This window comes from Lycorma delicatula, chromosome 4 (assembly GCF_047948215.1).
Source record: "Lycorma delicatula isolate Av1 chromosome 4, ASM4794821v1, whole genome shotgun sequence".
Lineage (NCBI taxonomy): Eukaryota > Metazoa > Arthropoda > Insecta > Hemiptera > Fulgoridae > Lycorma > Lycorma delicatula.
The window spans coordinates 135,845,729-135,870,064 of NC_134458.1; the positions used below are offsets into that span (position 1 = coordinate 135,845,729).

General features: G+C 28.6%; 2 protein-coding genes across 2 annotated transcripts in view; one reads left to right on the forward strand and one right to left on the reverse strand.

Annotated features, from left to right (window-relative positions):
• LOC142323896 (uncharacterized) overlaps positions 1–22,710 on the reverse strand; it is a 255,617-nt gene extending 232,907 nt beyond the window's left edge. The window contains exon 1 of the mRNA XM_075364229.1: positions 22,598–22,710. The gene's annotated coding sequence lies outside the window, so the exon portion shown is untranslated. The remainder of the gene's footprint in view (positions 1–22,597) is intronic.
• A 124-nt stretch (positions 22,711–22,834) lies between these two features.
• The window catches only part of tio (zinc finger domain-containing protein tiptop), a 602,315-nt gene continuing 600,813 nt past the window's right edge, over positions 22,835–24,336 (forward strand). Inside the window, exon 1 of the mRNA XM_075364230.1 lies at positions 22,835–23,300. Within this exon, the coding sequence (XP_075220345.1) occupies positions 23,261–23,300 (40 nt within the window). The 5' untranslated portion in view covers positions 22,835–23,260. The remainder of the gene's footprint in view (positions 23,301–24,336) is intronic.

The following is a 24,336-nucleotide window of genomic DNA, read 5'->3' on the forward strand; positions in this document are numbered from 1 at the left end:
TCAACTTCCCCACCTCCAATATTCCCCGTAAGTTTTTTTTGTCCACTTTTACTACTACTATGCTTAGGAAGACATAAAAAAATTGGTTAAAAAATTGCAATAAAAAAAGATATCCTTTTCAGTTTTTTTGGAAGGGGAGAATGTGTTTTTTAAAGGGGAATTATTTTTTTTTAAATGGTAAGATAAGCGTGTACGCATGTGCTTAATATAAAATGTTTTTTTTTTTGCAAAATTTTGAGAAAACTGGCTCTAAAGAAACTATCTAACCCATCCCCTGAAGATATTGATCCCAAACGTTTATCAATAAATTGCCCCACACAGACGATTCTCTGTGCCAAATTTCATCAAAATCGGTTAAATGTTAGTTGCCAGTCAAATATTATTAAGCTTAAAACACGCCAACACTCGTATATACGTACGTACATATATAACGCCTCACTTTGTTTTGTTTTTTAGGGTCCCTGGGTTATGAAACGTCGAAAAATGTTTTAAAAAATCCATACCTAATTTATTGACTGATTACCATACTTTCCCTTTTGTAGCACAGCTCTAGAGCTATGATTTCAGAAAAGTATAATGTGTTAATGATACAACAATAAGAAATAAAGGACAAAGAATTTAAATTTATAGGTAATTTATAGCAATAAGGGATTTTTAAAAACAGTTATTATTCTTATAGGAAATTTACTAGCATATCAATTCTTCAAAACTTTTACATTGCAAAACTAAGTATTACTACTATTATTATTATTATTATTATTATAATAAGACTTGTTTATTTAATGTAGATTACTTAAATGCATTTAAAAATTTATTACAAAAGAGGTTTACAGTATTATACATAAGCATGATAAAAAAAATAATAATAATAACAATAATAAAAAGAGTAGTTATAAGAGGGGTGATTATGCATTGACATGCTTGACTGCGGTTCAGAACAGAAAAGGGGACCAACACACTCCATCCTACCCCTCTATACGAATCCCACATATAAAACCCTTCTCCTCTAAAGCTTATGAAAAACATGAGTATATTTTAACTTTATAACCCGTCTTGATATACTTATATTTTTAATCTATTTAAACATGATTATTTTTGTTACATTAATAATAATAGTAGTAATAATTCACGATATTAATAAGATAATAAATATATACGTAAATTGAAGCGATTACGTCATTACTTAAACATGATTGTTGTTAAAAATACTTAAAAATTACTTATATGAAAAAAAATTAACTGTTCATGTGGTAAGGAAAAAATTTAATTATTTACTAAATGAAAAAAAATTATTTTTGGTTTTATTTTAATTCAAAATCTAAATATGTTGAAATACTAATTAAGTGTAAAATAATATCAGGGAAATACATAATTTAGTAAAGAGAAAGACAAATATCTAACCAAGATCTATAATTTTTTATAAGCAAGTTTAGATTAAACATTTCTTATTAATATTGCCGACGATTCATTTTATCTCTAATTGAATTCATAAAACACACTTTGATGGAGAGTAAAACCATTATGAAACATTCTAAAATATAATTTCAGAGTATAACCCGACGAATAGCTTGGCACGCTCTCGGTTAGTTTAACTTGTTTTACTTAAATTTTCCTCTAACTGGGGATCCTTCCCTTGAGCGGCGGTTTCTTAGAGGGTAGATCATTCTTCCTCATCGACCATATTTTCCCCTTATCCTTGATTCCTTTTTCCCCTATTTCTGGTTGTTGTTTGTCTGACCTGGCTTCGCCTATGCTACAGATCTGTGTATCCTTCAAATAATCTGACAGGAAGGGCTACCTGTGGAACGGTCATTAGATAATAAATCTAATAGTAATCCCTTCCAAATTATATATGTTATATATTTTTGTGGTATTTTTTTTTCTTTAATTCTAATTCAACTTAAACTGTGCAACTGTCGAAATTTTAACAATTTTTAAAATACAATAGAATATTATGTACAATATAAAAGATTTTTTTCACTGCTTTGAGCACTGTATGAGAAATAATAAAAAATCTCATTGTAATGGTTAGTTATTTTCACGTCTTCAAATTTCCTGGTTCAGTTTTCAGAAAGTAATGAATTAAAAAATGAAGGATTTTAATTTGAAATAAAAGTAAATCTTAAATTATAGCAAATATTTCATAATAGTATACATGAGTATAAGATATGAATAAAAAAAATCGTTTTATATATATATATAAAATATATAAAGGATTTTTTTTATATATATAAAGAAAAGCCTCCATATTTTACATAACTTTCCCATCTCTGCCAATGACAGATTTTTATTTCAAATCGCTATAGAGATTTTAATATTAATAACTTAATAACTCAATTATCCAATATTTCAAGTAAACTATTGAATATTTTACTCTAACTATAGGATATTTACTTTAAATATTAGATTTTTATCGGATATCTGATTAAAGTCAGGTATGACATTTTTCATACGCTATGACATTTGTCATACGCTACAAGATTTCCATTTCATATTCCCATTTAAAACGTCGAGCGTATTTGGTGAACTAATGCCAAAAAACGTTGCGATTAAGAGCAAAATGTTCTATAAATAAATTGGGGACCGATATTATCCCCTTTATCAAATTAAGTCTTTTACCTAAACACATTATTCAAAATTAAAAGTATAATTAAGAAAAAAATTAAAATTCTTAGAAAAATATTTTGAGTCTCAGTTGACTGCCTTGCTCGAGGGTTACCTGTTACGAAATTTTTAATAACAGCCACAATGTAAACAAAAATTCTTGTAGGATCCCATGGAATTTTTTTTTTTGTTTAATAAAAGCTCTCTTGTAATATATATTAATACTAGATAGAGTTGGATTTTCAATCTTGAAAATTAACGTTTAAAAGAAGTGATAATTTAAGTACAGGTCCCGTTTGGTTCCTTTGGTTTTTGAGGGATTAAAAGTTTACTTATTAGAATAATTATTTTCTTCAATAATTATTCCGATTTTATATAGTCCGATTTGGTGGAACAAAAATAAAACAAATATTCAACAAGTGATAAAAATGATACCTTGATGCCCCCTCGTAATATGGGATTGAAAATCAGGCCGAAGCTGGAATACACATATAGCCAAATTAAAATAATTTTGGTCAGTAGGTTTTTGATATGAGTCAATGATACTGTTTAGAAATAATGTTGAAGATACTTCTCACCCCTAAATCGGATAGACTTAAAACTTTAAAATTTTAAATAACTTAATAAATATTTCATCGCAGCAAAACTCAATTTCTACTATCACTAGAGTAAAAAAAATTTACAGTAAGTAAAAAAAAAATTAAATGCCAAACGCTACCCTCCCTTAAAATTTTTTCCAGAACTTAAGCCTGACCCCCGCAGGGGAAGATCCGCCTTGTGACGATCTCAGCCGCCATACCCCCTCCGTTTCTAGCCCTGATGGGGTTTACCGGTGGTCGTCTTTTAGAGCCTCTAAATTTGATAACACAACACAGTTATCAGTTTGGCCTCTGTCAGGATGCCACCGATGCAAATGCCTCGGGGTGACGTTTCCATCATTGTACTTACACAATCTACTGTAGCCTCAAATGGCCTCTTCCAACTACGACCATCTACCATAACCGTACAATCCTCAACTATCAAATTAACAGATTCCCGGAAGCGCGATCCCCGCGCCTTACTGTAATAACGACGGTTTCACACAAGAACTCTTCCTATTTATCAATTCGACTATGCACTAAGATCATTGCTTGATTAAGACTTTAAACACCAAAAATACTACCCTCATACTAACAAAACAAGTTTTGATCGCAACATCCCAACCCCGTAGGGGAAGACACCCGCCAGTGACGTTTCGGTCGCAAGACCCCCCTCCCCCGTTCTAGCCCTGTTGGGCTTTAACGAGAGTCGTCTATCGCCCTCTGACTTTCTACATCTCATAGTAATAAGCCTGGCCTCGTTGGGATGCCACCGATGTAAATGCCTCAGTAGACATTTGCATCGGTGATTTAATAACTCAGCTTATTACCTTCGCTGTAGGGCTCGTCCGGACATCTTGAATGTCCTACGTCGTATCCCTCTGAACTAGCTAACCGAGCTCGCGGAAGTGGTGATCGCAACAACGAAAATTTTGTCTTACAATTCAGTTTACTCAAAGTCCTCTTGATTTACTTACAAATCATAAAACAGATTCACAAATTTAATAAGCCTCTAAAGCAAACATACCCTATCTCTGTCTCCTCTGGTGCGCTTTCGGGAGCGAGATCAATTCCTACGTCCTCCCACACCGCAGCCCCATCACACAGTTCTCCACTTCACACATCCATTTCATCCTAACAGCGAATATCTAAGCTAACCGGAGCTCGAAGCCAAAACGACTATCTTGACGAAGTAAGCACTATCTTGGCGGGCCCCTAGCCACCCGGGTTGCTATTCTACCTATAACAGCATCAGACTTCCTCAGCCATCCACCTCAGAGCTAAGAATCTAAGGAAGCCAGCGACTATGTTCAATTTTCTTTTGATTTTACAATTAACTTGATCCCATTAATGCCTCATATATAGAAATTTGGGATATTTTCGAAGACTTTTAAAATTCTATAACGTTTTTGTGTTTTCTTGGAACTAAGGAGGTCTTGCAACATCGACAATTGCAACAAAAATCACCTATACCAAAAATATTGGCCGATCGCTGTGTTTTTCATTTTTAGCTGTAACGCTGTAGCAGCAACAAAACTATAGTCTGGAGCGTAATAATATTTCTATTTATTTATAAGCAGTGTAAATTAATATAAGTATTTTAACATCTACTAGGAATACTTAAAATTAAATTAATCCAATTTGCTTACAAAGGTATAGGTTACACAACCATAATTATTCTTATTAAGGTAACATATGTGATTAGGATACTTCAGATTCTCTTTGAAGTATGTACTTGTAAATAAAAAGAGAGAAAAAAGTATGTTTCTTAATTCATTTCGTCAATATGAATGACCTCATTATGCAATTATTTTTTAACCGTTAACATTTGGACTCCACCCTATTAGAATACAAGTAAATATAAACAAATTAAAAGAATACAGTCGATTAAACTTATAACAAAAGAAAAACTTTCACGAAAAAAAAAAGATATATATTAAAACATTAAAAAGTATCAATAAACAAGATTATCAACTTGCGCTAAAGAAAAATCTGTTAAGTTATATACATATTTACAAAGTCTATAGGATCTAACCGACAATAAAAGTTTTGAATATAACTCGTTAACGTAAAACTTATTAGAAAGCAGTCTTACACTAAATTTGATTTACGAAAAGTTACACAACACAAAACATTAGGTCGGTTATGCCAGTACATTACATTACATTACTAAAGTTTTGTATAATGTAAATTGTGCTTAGATCCAGTTTCAAAACTTGTATAGGTACAACGTCCAGACTTTCAAATTAACGAGACACTAAACATTATGGAAGGTAACAAGACAATATTTTATGTTATGTCTAAAAGGGATGAGAGAAGGGATTATGTATGTTAAGAACCTATAGTCTACTGGTATGGTCCATTCATTACAAACAGTAGCAAAATAATATTTACCTATAAATAATTTTTACTTAATCAATTGTCACATCTAAGTAAAAAATCGTAGAGCTTTAAAAATGTTTAAATTATTATTCGTATATCTGCTACGACTAGTTAAATTATTTTTAAAACGATCTGTTTAGATTAAATTAATCTATTAAAATCATATATTAGATATAATTTTGAAATATATTAGAACAACAGATCTGACAAAAAGTTTATTGGTTTACAAAACACCCTTCTGCAAAGATATGTTTGCGTTATATTATTTTCAAAAGTCATCCCATTGTTATATTAAAATAAATCCATATTGAAAAAATATATATATACATATGTTACCGTGAAAGACTGATATCTGATAAATGTCGATATTCTCCGGTGAATATCGACAAATATCAAATACGTCACTAAAGGACCGAAATATTGGCTTATTCAGAAATTCACTGGTATATGTTGACAAACACAGGTAAGCTCTGGTGGTGATCGAAACGATAACTAGAAATTAAAAAACAATCACCCAATACCAATCCCTAAGGTAAATAGATTATGAGAAAAACGTAAATTTAAATTTAAGCCCAAAATAACTTACGCTCGCTTCGTTCACTAACCTCGTCTAATTAACTTTATATATACAAATTATATATCTTATTCTCCAACACCGGAGGCGATTAAACAAACTCACCGCGTTTGTAAAAAAATCGGATTTGTACACCAAATGACTTCCTTGTACGCCTAATAAATTACATCCACAATTTTTTTAAAATGAAAAGTACGTAAAATTTTATTTCATTAATAACTTCTAATATCTTTTCATTTTTTTTTTTTTTTTTGTTATTGAATTATTATTTATTTAAAATTTTTTTTACAATCAGAGGTTAATGATTATTAATAAATCAATACAACTAAATTAAAAAAAAAGTGAAAAAAAAGAAAAGGAGATGAAGTCTGATTCGAAACTTGCATTCCAGCCTTCCCCTTGTAAAAAATAAATATTCCATTAATTAACATTTTATTTGGTTATAACTCTGGAACCAATGAAAAAAGTACGACTTATAATATATCGTTGAAAAGCTCTTAATAAGGGCTTATTACTGTAGTTAAGAACACGTCCAAAATCAAAACTTTTGGATTTTGGGCTTGTTTGAACACTTTTGGTTCAGTCAATCGCAATCAAAAGGGGAGGTGCACAACTAGATGTTACAACAGTCCTAAGTCAAATTTTTACATCCTACGGCTAATCGTTTTTGAGTTATACGTACGTACGTACGTATGTACAGACGTCACGCCGATCCGGCTTCCGTGGTGCGAGTGGTAGCGTCTCGGCCTTTCATCCGGAGGTCACGGGTTCGAATCCTAATCAGCAAGGCATTTTCACACGCTACAAAAATTTTCATTCATCTCATTTCATCCTCTGAAGTAATATCTAACGGTGGTCACGGAGGTAAAATAAATAAAAAAAGTCACACCAAAACTTGTCAAAATGGATTCAGTGATGGATATTTCCGGTGAAATCTGAAAACAGAAATTTTTCGCGTTCACAGTAATTCCTTTAATTTATACAAGGAAGTAAAAATTTAATAAAATTTTCTGTATTTTATAAATTGAAAGGGCCAATCAGCATAAACAGAATATGTTAACTGCATGGATGAACGACGAAGACACAAATAAATGGACAGATGACTTGCCCTTTGTTCAATATTCTTATTCAACTTAGTGCTTCCTGAATATGATAAATTTGATTAATGGCCTCCAATGTACGAGAATAAAATATATAATTTGTATATTTAACGTTAATTAGACAAGGTTAGCGAGCGAAGCGAGCGTAGGTTATGGTTGGCTTAAGTTTAAACTTTCTTTTTTTCGAGGCCTTTTCGTAATCTATTTAGTTTAGGGTTTTTTTTTTAATTTCCAGTTATCGTTTCGACTCTCACTAAAGCTTATCTATGTTTCCGGGCATTTACCGGCGAAAGTGCGAATAAGTAAATATTTCGGTCTTTCACCGACGTATTTGGTATGTATCGACATTCACCGGAGAATATCGACATTCTCTCGGTCTTTCACGGTATATGTTATAAAACAAACTGTTATTTTGCTTTATTCTAAAAACTTATTGATAAAAATTCAGAAAAAACAATATAATCCGAATGGATGAACACCAACCGAAAGTATTCTGGTGTACAATAAATGACCCGATTCCAAGTTTATATTCAACCTGACCAAATTATTTAAATTACTGTGCAGACAATCGAAGGTTCTGAAGTTCAATTCCTAGAAAAGGTAGTTATTTTATACGAATTTTAATTCTAAACAGTGGATATCGATGTATTTTTGTGGTTGAGGCAATTAGTCATACATCTCAGGAATGGTCGGCTGCGTGTGAACAAGATTACACCTCCACATGTCATTCATGTCATCCTCATTTCATTGAGCCATGCGTTTGTTTATTGTTCACAAGTTGAATAGACTGCAACGTACACATTAGAAATAAAAATTATTTTTAATACAGACAAACAAACGACCATGAAAAAGTAAGTAACATTTATAAGATATTCATTAAATCAGTACAAAATTACTAACGAAAATTTCAAATAATATCTACGTTATACCGTAATTAATCTTTCAGATTAGTTTGAGGAAAATTTATTTTACAGACATATTTTGTTAAGTCTCCGGAACCACCGTTAGGTATTACTTCGAGATTCGAACCCGGGATCTACGGATGGAAGGCCGAGATGCTACCGCTCACGCCAAGGAGACCGGCATTTTACAGCCATATTACCAAAAAGGTTAAAGCATATTTCCATAAAATTATATCAGTATTTCGATTTATTTTTGAAAATTTATAGGACATTAATCTATAAAAATTTGATTGTTTTACTAAAGAAATCGGTATAAGCTAACGGTACGATGAATAACCTTGCCGAATTGTGAAAATTTATTTTAGCCAGAAGTTTGAAAGTAAAAATTAGAAAGAATAAAACTTGTTTTAGTACATAAATAAAAATTTTAATCACATCAGTATATAACAATACATTGTTTAGATTGCATCAAGAACTGTTAGGTGCGTTAATCCTCAGATAAACTTCTCTGACATTTGCCTGGAAGGATCGACTTTAAACGCAGAAAAACCTTGAGCAGAACAATATTATTACGTATAAAATTAATTAATAAAAATGAGAAGAGATTATGAGCCATATTAATAAAAAATAAAACAATAAAGTCAGTACAGAATTAAATAACAAATTTTGAATAATTAAGTAAGTTAAACAGATATGTATAAAAAAAAGAGTAATAAGTATTTTTTTAATAATTCATTATCATAATAATACTGTTTCTATGGAAAAATTTAGTTTTAATTAAATTGTTCGGTCGATCTATTTTACATCGTTAAGTAATTTTTAATATGTAAAAAAAAAAAACATAATGAGGTCCTTTTTTTGAACCGAAATATTATTCTGCGAAACCAGAATGTAATTCTATTATCTGGTTTGATGCTATGGATACTGTCATCATTTCAAGAATAAATAACTTATCTTTACTTTTTATAGAAAACTTGAATGAGTAATAATGCGTAAGGAAATAAAAAAAAAAAAAAAAAAAAAAAAAAAAACTCTTGTGTAACTCAATTTAGATACTAACGTAGCCTATAATTACAATAATCTCAAACTGAGGTTATTTTGTCTGTTGCGTCCTTAAATTGAGCGTAACTGAAGAACAACTCAACCGATCTTCATAAAATTTTCACCTACATAGCTTCAGCTATAATATTACGGCATCATTCAATGAAATTTATCAAGTAGTTTTGGAGATTTTCGAGCTCCAAATTATACACACAGGCCTATTATATGGAAATTAAACTTTAAGTGAAGGTATTTTCGTATTCCTCATACCTCAAAATGTAAAGGTAATTACATTTCAACACCCAATCCCACCGTACGATCGAAAGTAATACTGCACTTTTCTCCGAAAAGTCGGTAAGAAAAAGTTTATTTAGTTAATCGATGGTTCTATCTATATCATATTTACCGGGATCACAAAAAAATCTGACAGTTCATTTATGTATCCTGAAAACTCGTTCTGATTTTTTAAGTGGCAGTAACATATTATGTAATATTTTATACAAAATTTATTTAAGTAAATATTTAGCAATTATAAGTTAAGCGGTTAAAACGCTTTATAAAGAAAGAATATCATTGATCAAGTTGTTAACGAATTTTTTAATTTACCACGTAAATAAAAAAATAAAAATCATTGCTATTATCATCAGTTATTGAAATACTGTCCATGAAGTTAGTAATAGTGCATCAACCTCAAAAACATATTACAATAGCTTTATCATATTAAAATTTAGTTAAATTTCTACTTTCTATTTCTAAAATAAAGACAATATATCTTCTAATATCGTTGTCAAATTTTGGGTATAAAATATTTCTGTAGTTCGAGTAATTTTGTATTTTAAAGGTATTTAATATATGTCTGAAGGAGCAGTACTTTTGGGAACGGCGAGTTCTGTCTTGCATCATAATCCCTCTGGTAGATTGATCTTTCCCGCTTACATAGCAATTTGTTTATCCTTGATCCGTTCTTGTAGATAAATTCCAATGGAAACTTCCTACTGGATTAGTTGGTTCAGGACACGGGGTTAATACGGTAAGTTTAAAACTGAGCCACCTAATTTTCTTAAATGAACAGATCCCTTGAATAGAGTAATAATTACACGTTTTTTGTAGTAATTTTGAGTAATTTTTTTGTAGTATTTTGAGTAATTACAAAGTATTTTACTCGTACTAGGTTGTAAATAAAAAAATTACTAAATTGCTTTCTAAGTCACATAAAACTTCCCTTTATATTCCGGTTTTCATATATGAGTCATTCCTAATAAAACAAATTACTAAGAATCAATACCAAAACAAACATTTTTATTTTTGTTTCCCTTATTTATTAGAAATAGAATACACTCTGTAATGTACTATTAGTAACAAACAAAAAAAGAAAAAAAAATTGCTACTTTCCACTGACTTTTGTCATAGTTATAAAATTATGACAAATTTAAAGCACCTAAGGTACAAGCAACACTAATGCAAAAAGCAACTACTTTTTATAAGAGTAGATATTTATTTTAAATAAATTCTAAGATAAATTTTAACAACAAAGCCACTAGTTTAGATTAATATCACTGGTGAGCTTGATATTTAATAACAATATATTTAGCTCAATAAGGTAACGAAAAAATTTCTATCCTAACTTTTTCCTAAAAAAAACCTAGCATGGGATGATTATTATGCATGAAAATAACTAGTTTCTTATATGTCACCTACTACTTTAAAGTCATGGTACGTAATAGACTTCATCTTTTTAGAGGTAAATTTTCGGAATTCATGACACTTCTTCAATATTCATAGAATTAACTACTGCTTCAAACACATTTTCATAAACGAATAAATAATTACGGTATCATAAAAACATTCAAACCAGCTTACAAGCTTTGTGTATTACTTTATAACCATATGCTTAATTAAACAGAATAGAAAAAATTAATAATAAAACCATTATAAAAATTAAAAATTCTGATGAGGATACCACATGACTTCCTTGTACGCCTATTTAATTATATATATACATTTTTTTTATATGAAAAGCACGTAAAATTTTATTTCACCAATAACTTCTGATTTTTTTCTACTTTTTTTTAAAATTATTATTTATTGTAATTTTTTTTACATCAGAGGTTAATAATTAATTACTAATAAATCAATATATTTAAATTAAAAAAAAAAAAAAAAAAAAACGAAACAAAAGGAGATGAAGTCTGATTCCAACAGATGTGAATTCCACTTTTAAGAACCAAATACTTTATTAATTAAATTTTAATTTGGCTATAACTCTGAAACCAATGAAAATAAGTGCCACTTATGACATATCGTTGAAACGCTCTCAATGAGAGGTTATTACTGCAGTTAAGAAAAAGTCTAAAATCCAAAGTTTTTTTGGATTTTGAGCTTTTTTGGACACTTTCGGTTCAGTCGATTGCAATGAAAAGGAGAGGTGCCCAACTAGATGTTACAACAGTCCTAAATCCAACATTTCAACATTCTACGGCTAATCGTTTTTGAGTTATGTGAGATACATACGTACGTACAGCCGGTTATGCCGGAACTAGTCAAAATGGATTCAGGGATGGACAAATTGGATATTTCCGTTGAAATCTGAAAATCGAGATTTTCGCGATTACAATATTTCGATTACTTCGAACAAGGAAGTAAAAACAAGCTGCTAAAAAATAAATTGTACTAAAAAAAAGACAATAAATAGAACTAAAAAAAAAAAAACAAGACATGGAAATACAGGACTAAACACCGTTATGCAATACTTAATTAAATAAAATAATGTTTGACCAATCAACTTTCAGACAGTGTTAATTTGTTCAAATATATTTTTCTTGTTGTAGAAATAGCATTTAAGTTTACCTAATGAATAAGTTCTCACCAGGTCTTAGATTGATAAGAAAATTCTGTCCTTCAACAAACACATTTAAATATAGTAGGAGGGGGGCTCTTTAATATAGTACAATTACTATTCAGAGATTACATACATTCATATATGCATAGATACACCTTAAAGACATTACATTCATTTTTGGGCAGTCGTGTAATAAAGGTATCTCAATAACAATTATTAATATTATCAATAATATTTTTATTTATTTTAAATATATTTTTTAAACGAAATTTATTCTGTTTATAAGTACTAATTTAAGAATCATTTTATGCAGTAGTACGTTCTTTTATTAAGCAACTATCTATATATATATATATATATCTAGAAAGAGATCCAGGAGGTACTGGCCAAAGACTGCAGGGACTGATTCGGGACATCAAAATAAACAAATAATTGAGAATTTTGTCTTTAAAAAGTCTAAAAAAATGGGCATTACATTTTTTTATCAATAGTTTCTTAAATATTAATTTTATCAAATTATGTTTTAAAAGATAAAATTTTAAAACAAATTGATTGATACCTTATTTGTTTAAATCAGTTCAAATTGTTAGTAGATGTTTATTTATTACTTTGTTAATTTTAGTAAGTTCATGTTTTTGTTTTTAAATAAAATTCCGTGTATTCTCTAACGAACAAAAAAATAGATTAATAAAGAAAAATATATATTTTTCGAAGATAGCTTTATCATCACGTTTGAAATTTATAAAAACTATAATAATATTAAAATTATTTTTATTGCAACAAAATTTAAAATATATTTTTTAATTTTCTAAAAACGTTTTCCTACTGTCATAAAAATAGTTAAAAATTTACCTTTAAATATACACACATAAATAATTTTATATTAAAATAAACAAATAAAAACCTATTTGAAAACAATGCGTAATAAAACTAATTAAATTAAAAGTTCAACGAATCAATAAAAATTTTAAGTATAATTTTACCCGCCAAAAGAAATTAAACTTATACTATTATGCAGGTATGATATAAATGTTTTGCTGCTTTCATATTGAATAAAATTTAATAGCCTTAAATTAATTTTAATTACATGATACCGGTTGAATAAATTGCCATATGATGCTGATTATAGCTTACGTTGTATGAATTCTGAATAAATTAACAAGAACAGGCAAGAGTATGCACTGCTCTTATACCTAGAAGAGAAAGGAATCATTTCTAATAAAATATTATATTGTAGTTGAGTATTTTATACTTTCGCAGCACACTAGACCTAATTATTGATTAGGCTTGACTAGAAATATTTCATATAAATTTAATACGGTATGTCATTTTTTTTAAAGTAATTTATTAATAATTATATTTCTCTGAATAAAATATAATTTCATAAATAAATTGAATGAAATTATTAGGAAAGTGTAACTGACAATCACCTTACTTTGTTTAACGGAGCAGTTAATTTCACGTTATTTATATCAAATGTATTAAATGATTTTTTTAAATTGTTGACGTTTTATCTATTTAATAAAATAACCTATTTCTGATACATAAGATATTCATAATCATTACAATAAAAATTTATATGTATATATAAACATACTCAAAGAAAAAAAACAATAGGACAATGTAATTAAAAAAAAAAATTATTTAAACATTTTTATTCGATTATTTATAAGAGAAACAAATATTAAAAAACGTTATTATTAAATATAATTTATTAAATTAAACAAATTCTTATTTTTACTTCCTTGTACGAAGTAAAGGAAGTATTAAGATCGCGAAAAATTTAGGTTTTCAGATTTCAACGGAAATATCCATTCTGACCATTTCTGAATTCATTTTGACTAGTTTCGGCGTGACGTCTGTACGTACGTAAGTATCTTGCATAACTCAAAAACGATTAGCCGTAGGATGTTGAAATTTTGGATTTAGGACTGTGTTGTAACATCTAGTTGTGCATCTCCCCTTTTGATTGCAATCGACGGAACTAAAAGTGTCAAAAAAGTCCCAAATCCAAAACAAATTGGATTTTAGACTTTTTTCTTTAACTGCAGTAATAAGCCCTTACTGAGGCTTTTCAACGATATTTCACAATTGGGTCTTATTTTCATTGGTTCCAGAGTTATAGCCAAATGAAATTTTAATTAATGAAGTGTTTGGAAAAGGAGAAGGCACATCGGTTCGAATCGGACTTCATCTCCTTTATTTTTTAATTTAAACATATTGATTTATTAATAATTATTAACCATCGATTGTAAAAAAATTTTCTCGATAAATAATTCAATCATAACAGTAAAATAAAAAAATATGAAAAAATATCAAAGTTATTAATGAAATAAAATTTTACGTACTTTTCATTAAAAAAAAATGAGTATATGTAATTTAATAGGCGTACAAGGAAGTCATATGGGGGTCCACATCGAATTTATTAAAATTTTACTTTTAATAAAATGACAAAAAGTTTGATCAACTTTCACTGTCACTTTAATAAGTAAAATAACATTAATTATTTCGTAATAACAATTAGAGAATAAAACAATTAAATAATGAAAAAAAATAAAACCTTTATATTGTTTTAAAACAATTAAATATAAATTATATAAATGAAAAAAAAAATAGCATTATAAGATAAAATTGTTTATTTCAAGTAGTTAAAACAGTAACAATAAAAAAATGTTTTAGCCAAAAATAATAAAATTGTTAAATAGTACATTTTTTAATTTATTAATTATATTGAGCAAACACTTGTTAATGTTATCAGCAACTGCCTTTGTGGAAAACAAGTACTGTTTGGCTGCTTTTCTAATTGTCCACCAGGTCTTTGATAAGGTACGGCTGCCTGGCCTACTATACAAATTAAAAAAAGTCTCTCCCTTAACCGTATTACTTAGTATCTATCTGGACGGATGGTTTTCCCAAGTGAAATATGTTCAGGAGATGTCTATATCCTTCGTTAATAAGTCGGGCCTACCCTAAAGCTTAGTTGTGGGTCCTGTACTATATTCCAACTTCATTGCGAATCTTCGGACTGCGGACATCAACGTTGCTTCTTTTGCTGATGACACAGCTATTCTAGTTGTCGCTGTAGATCCAACTGTAGCTTTTCTGCAATCTGGGTTAGACCAAATTAACAGGTGGGTAGGAAAATTGAAGATACGGGTTTTCCAACGAAGTCGAGACATTCGCTATGAGGAGAGGAGGCTATCCTCGGGTGAATATAGACGTTTTAATCTCGCATACCGAAAGTGTAAGGTACCGAGGCCTTCACCTGGATCGTCGTCTAAAATGGAAAGTTCATGTACGGCGAAAGAGGAATGAATAAACGTCAAGCATAAGGAAACGTACCGGTTGCTGAGCAGGAAGTCCCAGTGACTATTATCAAATAAGCTGTGTACTCAGCAGTCCTGAAATCAATTTGAACTTATGGAACTGAACTACGGGGAACAACAAGCAAAAGCAAAGACGAAATTTCACAACGGTTCCAGAATAAATTAATGAGGTTTATTACACAGGCGCCGTGGTTTGCAAAAAAAATCCGCGAATATTTGGGATTACACTGCGACCGGGAAGAAATAAAACGCTTCACTTCTGGTTAAGAACTGCGCCTTAACAACCATGCGAGCCACTTGGCCATGAACCTCCTAGATAATAGAAAAGACGTTAGAAGGCTTAAACGTCTCCACAAACTGGACGTAGTATCTCGGTGATTTAAACTACTACATCATCTACGTACTCTATTTTTATTCAATCTTCTCTATTTTTGTTTTTCTGTTTGCTTTATATTTCATATTTTCTTTCTAAGTGTTCATCTCTTCCTTCTTTTTTCATTTTTTTGTTATCATTTGACTCGTTATATTTTACTGACGGACCTATTTTTCGAGTTAATGTGTATAAACTTTCCGCACAGTTATAATATCAGTTCGTAATTATTGTGGAGTTTCGATGGGAACCTTCTTTCAAGTGCTTGTGTATGATCAAATTTACTTAAGGTATATTTAAGCCAGTATAGGAAATTAAGTTTTTTTTTTTAAATATTATTTTCTCCGTGGTGGAGTGATAGCGTCTCAGTCTTTTATCTGGAGCTCCCGGGTTCGAATCCTGGTCAGGCATGGAATTTTTCATACGCTACCAATTTTCATTTTCATATTCCACGCACAAGCTTCAAGCTAATGTGGTGATATTATCAAGCCAAAAGAAACAAACTCATTAATATAATAATAATAATATTGGTTTAATAATTTTTTTTTAATTTAATTAAAAAACTGCTGAGAAAATTATTTAAACATCGACGATAATTAAAAAAAATGGTAAATGAAGCATAATTAAGTCTTTAAATCGTAGATCGATGCGTTATTGCACTGTTACGTGAAAGTATGTATAAGATGTAACCGATTGTAAACAAAATTTGGTAGAAAAAAGATTACTATTTTTGAATTTAGAAGGTAAAAAATAAAAATTTTAAATACAATTTAAAGTTTTGGAAAATAACAGGCTTGGTTTCAAACAATTAGAAATTGTTTAAAACCTTGGAACCTTTTTTTTTAATTAAACCAACAACCGAATATATTTAGCTGATAAAAAAACCAAAACAAAAAAAAATGAAAAACTATAATTTTAACACCATAAACTTCCCAATTGATGCCCAAAAGATAATAATTCTGAAATGTTTTAGACCACTAAATTAATAATAAAACTAATTAATCGTCTTTTATCTACATACATATAAAAATATATCTTTATAAAACACGATTATTTCTATAGAAAGTTTTGTTAGAACCTTCCGGTTTCTTAATAGAATTAAAAATCATGAAAAAAATAAATCTATAATTGTAGTTAATTTAAAAATAAATTCAAAAAAACCAAAGACAAATAAAGATTATGTAAAAATGTACGTTTTTTCAGTAAGTTTTTTTCATTTTCTATAAATCCCCATATTATTTTAATTAGAGAAAGAGATAGACCACATGGAAAACAATTTTCTTTATTTAAGGCAATTCAAAGTGAAATCTTATTTTAATGAATTAAAAAAAGGTCTTTATCGAAAATAATTTTTTTTTTAAATCGTTCGGATGATAACACATCTTGATTGAGTATTGTGAGGAAAAATAAGAATGAATAAATACATAATTTATTCAGATTAGTATATGATTATACACTACAATTTCCACATTATAAATGTGTAGGTGTGCTAATTACCCTAGCATTTCACCAGAAGGAACACACTTGAAATTCTTGATCAGAATAACATTAATAAATATAAAATTAATACTAACAGAAGAGAAACAGATAAAAGCTTTATAACTATATGAAATTACAGTAAAATAACATTAGTAAGAAATAAAAATCAGCTTAAAGTAAATAAAGATTAGGTAGATGTTATTTAATTTATCTCAGTACGGACTACTCGAACCAAATTGTATACCCTATGAGATTACAGGAAATTAAGGGTTTTTTTTAAATATTATTTTCTCCGTAGCGGAGTGGTAACGTCTGTCTTTTATCTGAAGGCCCCGGGTTCGAATCCTGGTCAGGCATGGAATTTTTATATGCCACAAAATTCCATTTCCATATCCCACGCACAAGCTTCAAACTTATGTGCTAATATTATCAAGCCAAAAGAAAAAAAACTCATAAATATAATAATAATAATGGTTTAATAATTTTTTTTAATTAATTAAAAAATTGCTGAGAAAATGATTTAAAAATCGACGTAATTTAAAAAATGGCAAATGAAGCATAATTAAGTCTTTTAATCGTAGATCGATGAGTTATTGCGCTGTTACGTGAAAGTAATTCTGATGTCTAATTTAATAAAAGTAAATATTAGTTTTTTTTTTACATAAATAAAATAACTATTTTTTTTTCTAGCAAAGATAACACGTTGATCATAAACTATTGTTAACATTTTTAATTTGTTAAATAATCGATCAACATGATTCACATTTACGAGGTTCCAAAAAATGCTTTTACAGCCGGATTTGAAATAGTTGTTGTATATGTTAATGTGCATAAAAACCCCTTAAAAAAATTACATTTTGATAATTTTTTTTTAAATATTACAGACATAAGTAATAAAGGTAGATGTAATTATACTCGCAGCTTCAAAATAGAAACACTTAGCCGTGTTAACTCGATCTGAACTTATCATAAGTGATAAAACAATAGTAAGATGGCTACACAAGCTGCTGAATCTCGCAAACATTATTTAGAATTGAACATTTTTCCGACGCTTAAAGAAGTTTAAAAACTATCCAAAATTTATAAATAGAACCTCAAAAGCTCTATCAAATACGAAAAAGTACTTACGAAGAAAATCCTGTATTCTAATTTCAGGAAACAAGTCATCATAACTCGAAAATGAGAATAGGAAATGCTAACTTCAGTCACCTACATCTGATTTCGAAAAAGAAGCGAAATCTATGTGAACATTTGCCAGATTATCTACCAGTAAAACATATTATCACCGACTGTCTAAACTACTAAATGGAAAGGACGAAACACGAGATACCTAAAGATCTAGAAAAGAGCTTAAATTATGTGACAAATTGTGAGAAAATAATTATATGAAGAACTTGATTTTTCAGAATTAAATATAAGTAACAATTCTAATTATACATGTATCTTCTAAATCTGTGTTAAACCCCTAATTGTACTTACTGCTACAAGCAGCAGTCTGTAATTTAAAAATATGTACATGTGACCCACTAGGTGTCGCTAATAAGCAATAAGGTTAATGCATCATTAAGTAAATTAAAAATAAATAAAAAATATCATTAGAATTTTGTAAAAAAATTTATATTTGTGTTGTTATTAAAGACTGGAAATCAACATATATGTATGTTCGGTGGAAACTGGTAGCGTATGAAAAGCCGTGCCATGCCTCATCGCGATTTGAACCTAGGATCTCCGCACGAAATTCTGAACGCTACGTACTCAGTCACGGAGATCAGAAATCTAAGAAAATTTTATAAAGAATGCTTATTAATTATTATTAATCTTTATTAATTTACAAAGATTCCAAAATAACTAGTAAGAAATTTTTAAATTACTATAAAAATCAAATTTAAATTAAAGCACTGAATTTTACAAAATATCAAATGATTTTTTTTTAAAGTAAACAATAATTTAGCTTTATTAAATTAGATGTAATTTTTTTGATAAGATTAATATAGCAATTATATTATACCAGTTTCAATTAATTTAATTTTTTTCCGCTTTTAAATGCATTTTTGTGATAAAAAATTAAAATTTCTTCAAAATGAAGTGTCTATCAATTTTAAAATTATTATTTAACAGCATAAAAGCATTAAAATTTTTTCAATATATATTTTTTTTTTATGAAGAGCATGAATATATTATAACAAATTGCCAATAATCATATTACGAATTAATAAATAAATTAAAATAATTGATTAACCTTAAACACAAAAAGAAAGTCAATTATTCTGGCTACTCTTCAATGGTTTTTTTTAAATTATTTAACAACTTAAAAAAAAACTTCTTTATTCAATAAGATTTTTAACATAATTTTGTAAGATTACGTGACATTTAAAGGTATGAAAATTAGAGACACGCTTTAACTTTTTTATAAAAATTATAACGATTTACTTAATATAATCTTTTAAATAAATACGAAACTAATATTCTAGGAAATAATTAATTAATATTTTTAATTATATCAGAAAAAAGAACACATCAAAAACTTTTAAAAGAAACGCGACAGTAAAGCAAACGTAAGTAAAAGCAAATCATTTATCTGATACAAACGCTAATAATATTTTTATAGTAAAAAAATTTATAAAGAAGAGGGATTGAAAAAGGTTTTCCTGTTATTACTTTCTGAAAAATATTAAATTTTAATTAAGGTTGATTATTACTAATAAACTTCGATAATTTTCCGCTTGAGAGAATAAATAATCCAGTGGACTAAAAGAAACAAGAATAATGCAAAAGAAAAAAAAAATCATGTGAAGCTATGAAAAATTGAGTAAAACAAATATAATCTAATCATAATTTTACATTAACACATTGCCTAAGGTCATGCAACAAGAGACGAACGCATATTTTGTGTGTTATTTCAGTTACAATATATAAACATATTACTAATATACTATGTAGCTTAGTAAGTCAAAAATAGGTTATTGTTTAGAAAATAAAAAATTTTAAATTATAAACCAACTTTAGACAATATTTAAAAAAAAGTTAACGTTTAAAAATATATTTAATTATAGTAATTTATTTGTACATCTAATGATAATTATTAATACTTAACAAGTTACAATTTTTTTCAAAGGTTTTGGAGTTTTATTTTGCCATACATTGTTTAAATGGATATAATTTATAAAATATATATTTTTTATTAAAAATAATATTCAAAAGATAAAAAAAATTACAGTTGATATTATAATCTATTACAAATATATTATTTAAAATGAAGTTCAGATTTAACGAAGGATGATTTAAATTTTAAAGAACGCAAAAGTATTTCTAAGATGGATATTTCAAAAGTATTTATTTAAGATGGACAAAAAATCTGAAACTTTAAATGAAGCTTTAATTAATTTCTTTAAAAAATACAAAACCGGTATAATTTGTTTAAATAACTCTTGATTAAGTAAAATTTATTTAAAACAAAAATTAGCTGAAAATTATTGTTAAAGTATACTAAAATTTACAATATAATGAAATAATAATACGCCTATTTTACTTTTAAGTAAATTTGTTGGTATACACTTCTATATTTAATCAACTATTTTAGTAAATTTCTGTAAAGAAGTTAGTTAACAAAAAAGAAAAGTAACTATAAAGTACAAAAATTGAAACAAAGTACACGTATACGTTTAAAAAAATATATCTATATTTAAAAAATATAGCACACAAAAACATAAAATGTAATTAAAAAAATAATTCGCATCTTTATAAGTAACCTAAGTAAAAAGCAAAAGTTAGTTTGTAACAGAAGCATCTTCGTCGCGGTTTCGCCCGCGTTATATGTCACTCACGACATTTCTTTTACATATATACAGATAACTTCATAAACACTACTTGGACTAGAGTGTTCGGTCGCAACCAATTTTTTAAATCTTTTGTAGCGACTTACAATTAGACAAATGCTTCTTTTTTGTGGCTTCTAGTTTTCTTTTAATTTGTCTTAAATACCTTAAATTACAATTACTGCCATTCATTAGGTATTAATATAAAGTAAAATGAGTTAAGGTTTATTTTCTATATTTTTAAGAACAAAAATCAGTTTCTTACACGATCTCATAGTAATCCTTTATGATATACGAAAAACAACGAGGAACCTTTTATCACTTCCGGTTATTTTTTAGAAGTCAGATCGGATTTATTATAATATTAAAATTATAACTGAGTTTTAGTATCCCGTAATTGTTGTATTAACGTAAATATAATTTCTGATATAAAAAAGCAACTAAACAATGTTTTTCAATAATTTTTACAGTTTTTTTTTCTTATTTTAAATTAAATAAATATTTTAAAAATATAAATGAATATTTAAATAAGTTATTTTAAAACCCGCTAAAAAGAACACATTAAAAAAACGCATAATTACAACGATTTAAATTATAATCAGTTAAAAGGAAATTGCCGGAAGTTCTTTTTAATACTTAAGTAAAATTGAAAGCAATTAAAAGAAATTAAAGTAAAATTTTCGGCTTTAATTCATCTAAGTTATAAGGCAAAAGAGCATCTATATAAAAAAATTTTTCCATACGCTTGCATGCACGGTTAAAATTGTACAATTGCGACTGTTGCAAACTTCTGGAAACGATTTAATTCTTTTGTTTGTCAGCAATAAAAAAAATTAACACAACTAAACTTAATTTATACAAACTTTGTTTATGTAAAAATATATAAACTCCACATATAAGCGTTAAATATAAATTTTTACGAGACAAATAAAATAATAGTAAAATAAAAGCAGAAGAAATAAAAAAAAATCGATAGAAATTAATAATACTAAAGAAATAAAAATTCTTAGATATGTATGTATGGTAAAACAGTATTGATTTTGACAAGAGAGAGCGAAAGAGCTACTGTATCCTTGCTTAAGGTAATAACAGAAAACAAGATAACTCTTTTGTTTTCATGGAATTGCACGCTTCAAAACCCCTCTCCCGCCTTAACAGTTAGCTCCACCGACAATACCACCATTCCACGTGCGTGGGAGAAGAAATTACTTCGATTGATGCTGCGCTCTACCGGCCTTAAGATAAAGTAAGTCGTAAATCAGTCTAGCCTCGCGCGGGGCGCTGGTGTCACTTAGCCGACACGACAACTTTTAGGTTATTCTTTATTTATTACGTTTCATAACCTTATGTTAATATAAAAATGCTTTACATTCATTTATTTGTATTAATTAAAGCTTAAGTAACGTACTGTTATCGATTATTTAGCGCTGTAATACGAATAAATTCTGTGTTTATCTACGGTGGCCAATACGGCCATTGTTACATCGTTGTTGAACTACGTTTTGCGACTCGTTATCGATTTATAGTAACTAAAGTAGATTTTACAAGTTATATTTATAATAAGCGGTTTATAATTTAAGTACTTACGTTAATTAGACGGTGTACAAAGTCTCAAACGATTAATAAACACATTTAATACCGTGTAAAACCACATACATTCGTACGACCGTACTGCACTGATGCGGGAGTCTTTGAACAGCTTTACATCACGTTTGAAGGACGAAGGTTTACAAGTATGGTGGGGGAAATAATGTGCGCGGAGGTGAGAGGCGGGGCTTTATGCTCCGCCCACCTGTCATGACGTCAGACAGAATATCATGAGGTTTCACTTGCAAGTACGACGACGTTTAGATTTTCGGGAGCCTTGCGCCGCGTTTGTGACAGCGGCGAGGCCAAGCCGTCAGTCAGTCAGTCGGCGAGCGCTGAGCGAGGAAGTAGGACGTACGCACGCACGCACGCGAGCAACACGGACACCGCCGCCAACCACGATCTTCTGTGTTGTGTGTTTTCTGTGATACTCTATAATTAAATAGCGGTGCGCTGTGATTCTAATTATTAAAAAAAAATTATTCATTAAATAAAGGCAAAAAAAAAATGATTGTGTGTGATGATGAATTTAATTAAACATGTCTTGATCTGTGATTTTTAAGAATTATTATGAAAATAATAAAAACGTTGATGACGATGACGACAACGTTTCAAGATTAAAAAGGCCTCCCTCGACGAGCTGCTGAGCATAGGAAGTTCAATATGACCAGGAGGAAGCAGAACTGCCCGAAACGGATGAAATGTAAGTAATAGTATATTGCACAATACAAAGGAAAGGTGGTACACCTCCCACCTACTTTTCCACGTAGCTAATTCATAATGATTGACGCGCGTCCCTCAAAATGATTGACAGCGATTGACATTTTTTAGAATTTAACTGACAGTTTTTGTATTATGTTTCTAAATAAAAGTAAATTGATTAAAAAAAAGAAAATAAATAGAGAAAAGTTGAATATTATATTCTTTTTATCAATAATTTTTTTAGCCTAAAATGAATAAAAATAAGTAAACAGTAAGTAATAGCTTTGACACGGGAATTTTTAACGCTAAAATTATAAAAATATTTTTGAAGTTAAATTAGATTATTGATATATAACTGTAATTATGATAAAATATAAAATTATTTTACAATCTAATATTTCCTTATTTATGAGGCGTAAAAAAATCCTTTAAAAAATGCATTAATAAAATTTTTGATTTAAAAAAATATATTAATAAAATATTTAAATAACGATTACTTTATTTACTTATTAAAATAACATTTAAATGTAATTTAATTTTACCACGCTGTATTTTCCCAGTAAAAAAATACATAAAATTAAAAGCCAATTCCATATAAATTTTTACGTGAATAAAATTATTTTTGGAAGTAATTACGATGTAAGAAAAATGTTAATTTAAAAAAATAATAAATAAATAATCTTAAAGGATTAACCGAAAAATTCTGTAAGAATGAAATGTAATATAGTGGGATACGAAGCCTGTATAGAAAATAAATGCATGAGAAAAGCTAACTCACTTGTTTAGTAATACTTTGTTAGCCTGGTATCTCTCTATCTGTTAAAAGTCCCGCGACCGCGTACCGTTGTTGCGCGCTTAGTGTACTTTATTTTAACTCCCAAAAGCACACTTTCGGGCAGTTTATTTTACCTACACATATAAATATATTAAAGTCTATGTATAAAATATATAACAATATATATATGTCTCTTAATAGTCTAATACGTAGTGTTTTATATGTTTTTCGACCCCTGTTTATAAACATATACAAAATACAG